Source organism: Anser brachyrhynchus (genome assembly GCF_964034855.1).
Source record: "Anser brachyrhynchus genome assembly, chromosome: 1".
Classification (NCBI taxonomy): domain Eukaryota; kingdom Metazoa; phylum Chordata; class Aves; order Anseriformes; family Anatidae; genus Anser; species Anser brachyrhynchus.
Window position 1 is genome coordinate 197,160,863 of NC_137694.1, and position 7,937 is coordinate 197,168,799.

At 38.7% G+C, this 7,937-nt stretch overlaps 1 protein-coding gene across 1 annotated transcript; it reads left to right on the forward strand.

Annotated features, from left to right (window-relative positions):
* The first annotated feature begins 445 nt into the window (after positions 1-445).
* Positions 446-7,680, forward strand: LOC308195685 (matrix metalloproteinase-27-like). The gene is made up of 10 exons (XM_080593560.1): positions 446-680; positions 1,044-1,282; positions 1,859-2,007; positions 2,106-2,234; positions 4,223-4,384; positions 4,503-4,626; positions 5,351-5,481; positions 5,732-5,891; positions 7,096-7,199; positions 7,428-7,680. The coding sequence occupies exons 1-10, from the start codon at positions 519-521 to the stop codon at positions 7,526-7,528; spliced, it is 1,461 nt and encodes a 486-aa protein (XP_080449686.1). The 5' UTR covers positions 446-518; the 3' UTR covers positions 7,529-7,680.
* The last annotated feature ends 257 nt before the right edge of the window (positions 7,681-7,937 follow it).

Genomic DNA, 7,937 nt, shown 5'->3' on the forward strand with positions numbered 1-7,937 from the left:
TTCCATTTTCTAAAACAAACATTCTCACTTAATGGATGAATTAAAATATTTATTTATTTATTTATTTATTTATTTATGCCTAGAAATGGCAGTAATTTGTCCCAAAGTTTTAGTTCCTTGGATGGGATGCCTATCTGGTGCATGACCCCCATTCTCAGACCGAGAGTGGATAAGACTCCCTCTACATTTGGAGGTCCCATTTCACACAGGTGGACTGGGACATCCACTGTGCTCCATTGCATCTGACATGAAATTGCTCAGATTCTCTAAAATTCAGTCTAAAATATCTAAAATTGAGTGCCAGGTTTGAAATGGTAGCCAAGCAGCTCAGGAGTATTCAAATACTAACTGATTTCAGATGGCTGTGAAATCGGATGGGTTTAATTAAGTGTTATTGTGTCAGCCAGCACAGTGTTATAGGATGTCTGGAGGTAATCAGAGCACGGTAGACTCTGAGTCAGTCTACAGCTGGCTCTACAAAGCACTCTATAACCATACTAACTGGAATGTGAGAGGCGATGCACACGGAGCAGAAAGCAGACTGCTCTCGTACAAGGATGGAAAGGAGTGTAAGAATGAAGACAATTTTGCTTCTTCTTTTAATGTGTGCTGCTGTTTCTAACGCTCTTCCCATCCACCCAGAGAAAGACAACAAAGGAGAAGATGCAAAGCTTGTAGAGGTAACTCTATTGTCCATATCTGAGATCTACAGCCCTTTCCTTTTAGATGTAATCTGCATGTTCTAGCTATGCAGCAGTTTGCTGTCTTTCTGAGGCAATGCTATTTCACAGAATTCTGTTGCCCAAACTTTATTAAAGTAGGATAATCAGTAAAAACTGGAAATGTCAAGTAAATAAGAATCAGAGAAAAATGTGCCTGTTTCTGTTTAGCTGTGATCCTCAGGAAAACAACTCTTGTGCTCTGAAATCACAGGCAGATGATTCTACTAGCACAATACACAAACAATATCAGTCCTAAGTTATGTATTTCAGAGACAGACCAAAATGTGAAATGTGTTTGCTTTATTTTTTCTTTTTCATTAGGACTATTTAAATAAATTCTATACTGTTGAACCAGATCCAAATCAGCTTGGATGGAAAACAAATGCTGAATCGACAGCTGAAAAACTCCAGAAAATGCAACGATTTTTTGGTTTGAAAGTGACTGGAAAACCAGACACTGAGACATTAGAAATGATGAAAAAACCCAGGTGTGGAGTTCCTGATGTGGGTCTTTATGGTGTCACTCTGCCTGGGTGGAAAAAAAACAAGCTGACTTACAGGTAGTATTTCCATAATTGTGTTTCTGTGCTTATATTGTGGTTTTGTGGATATCCACGTTTGTTATATTTAAATGTAACTTCTATAGCAACTGTTTCCATCTGGGAACACAAAAATGCTTTTGTTTCTCCAGCTGTTAGCTAAGTATATTCCTGAGAGGAATCTCTGAGATTCAAGCTGGGTGTTTTACATTTTATGAGTCAACTATAGTATTTTGCCTGTCTTGTATCACTCCTAACTAATATTCTGTGAGCCAAACAGAAATATCAGTTGCACCCTGTGCAAACCCTCCTATCTTCAAAATTTGCTAAGACCAACAGCTTAGTCACGGAATCACGAGGAGACAATTTTCCTCATGCCCAAGAGACCACCCCCTGGATAAAGGCCACTTGGAGAAAAACTGATACTGTGTAAACAATTATTTTTATGCAAAAGACATGTCGGGTGGTTATTATGTTCCTTAAACTTACTCAGTCCAAGATGAGTTTGGGGAGCTATTGGATTACAGGGTAAATTGCTTCTTATACATCTCTGTTCATCATCTTAACAATATTAGAGAAATTCTTTTGTAACCGTAGAATCGTGAACTATACACCAGATATGAGCAAAGACGATGTGGATAAAGCAATCCAGAAGGCACTTAAAGTGTGGAGCACTGTCACCCCGCTGATTTTCACTCGCATTCATGAGGGAATAGCAGATATAATGATTGCTTTTGGAACCAAAGGTAATGGACTGACTGCAAATCAGTGGTAAGACTAATTTAAAGATTTTTCCAGTTGTCATGACATAAACTCAATGTTATTTCAACATCATATTATTTAGCTCATGGACATTGCCCTCGTTATTTTGATGGCCCCCTTGGTGTCCTCGCTCATGCCTTTCCACCTGGCGATGGTTTTGGTGGTGATGCACACTTCGATGAGGATGAAGATTGGACCACAGGCTCAGATGGTATGTAATAAAAGGTTTCTGAAGTGTTAAGCCAATAGGAAATTCTTTTCTGATTTTATTTAGCTGAAGGATACACTGAGACAAAGCATAGCACTAACAGTTCAAAGATATTGCAGACCATCCTCAAACAGGAATACTTAAAATGTGATGTGAAAACCAGCCTGATCTACTCTAGACCATATTTACCAAAAACAAACGTACCAACAGGGACAACCCTTTTCAGATATGAGTGCTACAGACGTGCTGCTCTTACCTGGGGGTCAGTGGGGCCCATCCCCACCAAAGCTCCACAACCCGTGATAAAAGCTGGCTCTTTTTCCCCTCCTGGTGCACATGCTGGCACCAAGCCTGCACTAGCACACCCTGCAGAGGCAGCACATCGTGCCTTGCAGCAGCCCTTGGAGGAGGTTCCCTCCATCTGAAACTCATTTGAGCCACCAGTGATAATAAAGAGTCCTCACCGATAATACCAGATAGGTCCCACTATAGCTTTACTTTGCATTCAAGATAGAATGAGCCAATGTGAGGAAGTGTTTTGCAAGTAATTTCAGTTGCCTGCCAGCAGCTGGGAGTTTGAACATGCCATTTTGGCTGCCCACAGGCTGAGATGCAGGGTGGAGAGGTGACTACAAATGTGTGCCACCAGCCCAGTAAACAGAGGGACACCGAGTGTTCAGCCATCCACCTGGGACCCGCCTGCTCCCCTCAGCCCCCTGGCTGTCAATACAGCATGTACTGCCTCTGACAGATCTATCACTCCATGGGCATATTACCCTGTTGTATCCACTGTATGCCTTTTCTCATCCACTTTTGGGGATGGAAAACAGCAGAGGCGAACTGGACTGCAGGAAAAACAAGGAGCTGACAAACAGGAAGGTGTTGTAAAAGGACTGCACAAGGAGGAGAGATGTGGGCTTATTGTGGAAAAAAAAAAAAAAAAAAAAGAGGGTTGATGGCTGTACTCCCATGTTGAAAAAATGTAATGCTTCTCCCCACACTGGGAATGAATGGGTCAGCCCCAGCTTTGCTGTTGTTCCTCAACAGCGTGGCTCCAGCAGTGATATATTGCAGAACTTGTTGGAGAGCTTGGGAGGCTCGTGAGAAGGGAGGACAGGAAACGTGTGTGGAAACTTCAGGCTTTGTTTGTTTTTTTGAGAAATGGAAATGTTGTCTTCAGTCAGCCTGTGTTGGGCAACTGATGACAAGTTCTCTGCTCTGCCACAGGCTTGTGATCTTCACTGTTGATATTGCTGGCTCACGGACAGCAGAGCAGATGATTGTTCTTTCCTAATTCAGAAAGGCATTTTACTTGGAGGGATGCACGTAATTAACTGCACTTTGAAAGAAATCCTATTTTTTATCTGTTTACTGTGTTAACATTTCACTGGAAATAAGCATGCATAAGCATAATATTTTTTAAAGATTTTTTATTTGACAAGGCTATAGAGAAGCCATATGCTTAAAATTCTTATTGATAAAAAGGTAAACCATCCAGGTAAAATTATATTTTTCTTTACCTATTCATGACCTCACCTTTCTTACCCAGGTTTGTGGGAGGTGTGGGGAGCTGACAAACAATGACAACTTGGTACCTCAACTGTGCACAGAGTGCACCCTCTTCTCCTTTCCCTGGAGAGCTGTTAGTTTGACATGACTCACTATCTAATCGGCTCTAGTTCAGCTGGGAAACCCTGTCAGGACATTCCTCAGGGCTGCACCCACACTCACCCCCAGACAGCTACTCATGCCACACATGTACTTTCAGTAGGTAACAAAAAGAACAGCAGGAAAGAGGGCCAAGAGTCACGTCCTTCTAATGGTGGAAGAACACAACCTACCTATATAAAATGTAGGTACATGTATATGCATACCCTAGTGAATTACGGTATATTGTATGGAAACCATCACAGCATTAGCCCTGGTGTGCTCAGAATGTATTACCCATTTGCAGACCAAAAGTAGACTGATCTCTATATCCATTTCCTAAGGATTCAATTTGTTCCTTGTTGCTGCTCATGAGTTTGGCCACGCACTGGGTCTCTCTCATTCTAACGACCAGAGAGCCTTGATGTTCCCCAATTACGCCTACGTCAGCCCCAGCGAATTTCCTCTCTCTCCAGATGACATAAGTGGCATTCAGTCCATTTACGGTGAGTAAAATCTACTGCTTAAAAAATAATAAAAATAAATAAAATAAAAAAAATCCATTCATACATGAAAAACTTAATGTTTCTACAAATGTGGTGGATTCTAAAATGTCTCCCTTAGGTTCTCCAACAAAAATCCCAGATAAAAGCCCACCCATTCCTACATCACCTAAAACCTGTGGCTCCCAGATATCTTTTGATGCTATAACTACACTCCGACGAGAAATCATGTTTCTAAAGGGCAGGTAAATATTGATATGACGATTGACTCTGTGAAGTTTGTGTTTTAGACTGAATACTCTGGTGGTTAGCATGACCATGATTATGGGATTTATAATGAGACAGATGGATAGATTTCAGAATCAATTGTTCACAGAAACAAAACTGTCAGCAGATAGGAGTTATATTAATATTTTTACAGGATCCCCTGACAAAATAGGCTGATTCTTATTTTCAGAAAAAAACTTGGCCCCAGTAAAGTTTTATTCCCAAAAGTATAGATGGTTACAACAAGCAGTGAAATGAATAATTGCTGCAACCAATTCCAAATAAATTAGTATGCTCTACAATACAGTTGAACCATTATCTCTTCCAGTTACCTATGCAAGCCCTAAGTCTTGTATTTGGGTATACAAAGAATAGCCAGTCAGGCTCCCCTGGGACCCTATACCTCTCATATTACACAGTACAACAGCAATCTGAATTCGGTACTTGCTTGTAGGTGATATTATTAATCAATCAATACCATGATAATTACCAATGAGGGTAATTCCACAAAGAAGTCAGGAAAAAAAAAAAAAAAAGCCCTATTTCCCACAGAGGGGAGTTTTCCTTTCTGACACATCAACCCAGGTAGTTCCACTGACAAGAAAGAACTTGTAAATCACGATGCTGTTCACATTCTTGTGCATATACAGAAACGTCTGTGGTTTATTATTTACTACAAAAATTGTTTCATATTTTAATCAGACACTTGTGGCGAGTCTATCCTGATAACTCAGAAGTTGAACTTGAATTAATTTCTGCCTTCTGGCCAACTCTGCCATCTGGTATTCAAGCAGCATATGAGAACATGAAAGATCAGATCCTATTTTTCAAAGGTGAAGTATGAGATTTTCTTTAAATTTTTCTTACCTTTAGTTTTGAAGGAAAATGAGGGAAGAAGGGTAGCTATATGTGCATGAAATTCACTTTTCAAATTAAAATAAATAAATAGATAAATAAATAAATAACACTAAGGGTCTTTCATCTAGTTTTCCTACAACCTACACTGAGAAAGTATGTTTTTCTTTCATTTAGTTTCCCAAAATCAATGGTAAAACTTTACCTTTTTTTTTTTTTTTTTCATAGGCAATAAGTTCTGGGTTATCAGCGGATATCAGGTGTTGCTTGGTTATCCAAAGAACATCAACACACTGGGCTTTCCTAAAGGTGTTAAGAAAATTGATGCAGCTGTTTGTAATAAAAATACAGGGAAGACAGACTTTTTCATAGGCGACAAGTACTGGAGGTATGAAAAAGAGACAAATATTTTGTTATGACTGACTCCAATATAATCTGTATGCAATTAAAATTGCACATTAGACATTTATAGAACATTAGGTAACACATAGAAATGTCTTTTTGACTCTTGCAGAGAGAATAATATAGCTTTGACTTTTGAGAGTTTAATGGTGTGCTAAAACAGCCATTTAAGATAAGAACTCATTTTGATGCATTATACCCAGAAGCTGAAAAAGTTCCTGCATGTAGACTATTTTTACAAACAAACAAACAATTATCTCTAGAAAATAAAGAAATGAGAGAGAGCCTATTTCAGCAGAAGGCTGGCTGGGACAGCTTGTACAAGATTTCTGTGATTTCTGAAAAGTCCTAGATTATTTTACCTCTTTCAGAAAGGTACCAATCACAGTTCATTTCCCTTCCTTTGGCTGATTAACATTAGATTTACAATGTGCTTCTTTTAAATCCTATTCACTATCTGTACGAATGATTCCCTATTCTTGAACACTAGGCAAACAGAACTAAAAAGTCAGCTTTGAGAAGCTGATCGAGTCCTCCTGTGTGCAAGGGTAACTGATGCAAAGGCTTCTGCAGGCAACCAGGAGCATGTATGGGTCAAATACACTTTGTTATGACTATTTGTGGGGCTACTAGTGAGACATGCAGTGTCAGCTGGATTTTTGGCCGCATGTGGTTTCCTGCCCTTTGTTTTTTATAGTTTTGTAAAGAATGTTCACAATATCTTGCACTGCTATTTTACTGCCTTGGTCACAAGACAAAGGCATGTAAGAAAACCACAGCATGGATTTCTTACCTAGTAACACCCATTCTCTTAGTCTCAAATCCTTGTGAAAGGTATTTCTTGTATCCAACAAGAAGTAAAACAAAGGTTTGCTTGTTTACTTGTTTTTTTTCCTCAAATTCTTCAAAAATTTGTTTCCTCAGATCTTCAAGAACCTTAGTTCCCCCTTTCATCCCTCAAATTCAGTCCCATCTTATAAAAATTGTCCCAACTTGATTTGACCTGAAGTAAGTCAGTTTCCTCCCTTCTATGTACAACATTATATCAGAGTCTAAGAGGAGTATAAAATTCATGTAAAAAAATTGTGCAGTCACTATAGAGATGGTGAACACCATTCAGCAACTGCTTCATTCTTTGCAGAACTGGTGTCTAAATTCTGTAAAGCTACGTCTCCTTTTATATGATTTAGGTATGATGAACACAGCCAGTCCATGGAGAAGGGTTATCCTAGACGGACAGTCAATGACTTTCCAGGAATTAGCCAGAAGGTTGATGCTGTTTTCCAACATAAAGGTAAATGAAACGAGCTTGGGCTTTTAAGTAAAATCAGTTTCCTTTTAAAGAGCACACGTTCTGGAGTTATTATTGATGTCATTATTGGTGTATTCTGCAAAAGATAGAACTGAACAGATGCTCTTCTGTGTGCACAAAGATGGTGTTATGTTAGACATGTATGACACTATGTTAGAATGAAGCTACTTCTTGTTCGCATAATTTAATGTCTTACTTTTTTGTTTCTAGGATTCTTCTACTTCTTCCATGGATCAAGGCAGTGGGAGTTTGACCCTACTGCTAAAAAAGTTATCCGTGAAATGAAGAGTAACAGCTGGTTTAACTGTTAATATCATTAAACTTTCTTATACATAACAAATGAGAATAAAGTCATTCTAGATTTCTCAAAGGCTGTTCTTGTATACACTGCTATATGGCAGAAGCAATGGGACTACTTTTCATATATGTTTACTGTTTTAATAAACTGGTACGTAAGCTCTAACTGTTCCCCTCATTAAGTGCAAAATGTACAACATAATTTATTGTTTTATACTTGGGGAGGAGGGGGGACAAATCATGTGGAAATAAATAGTTCTAAGTTTGAAGTCAAATATTCATACATATTCATACATATTCATACAATATTCATCTCTTGAAGCCATTTTATATTTCTAAGACGGTGTGAAAGACTACATATTAATGTGCTAGCTCTAGTTTTCAGATATTCTTCCAACTTAGGATATTTATATTTTCCTTTTG

Bases quoted from the DNA above. Each gene is read 5' to 3' on its own strand.
- LOC308195685 (XM_080593560.1), top strand. From the start codon at position 519: ATGCACACGGAGCAGAAAGCAGACTGCTCTCGTACAAGGATGGAAAGG. The intron at 2,235-4,222 runs GTATGTAATAAA...CCATTTCCTAAG, and splicing joins TTGGACCACAGGCTCAGATG to GATTCAATTTGTTCCTTGTT. The intron at 4,385-4,502 runs GTGAGTAAAATC...TGTCTCCCTTAG, and splicing joins TGGCATTCAGTCCATTTACG to GTTCTCCAACAAAAATCCCA.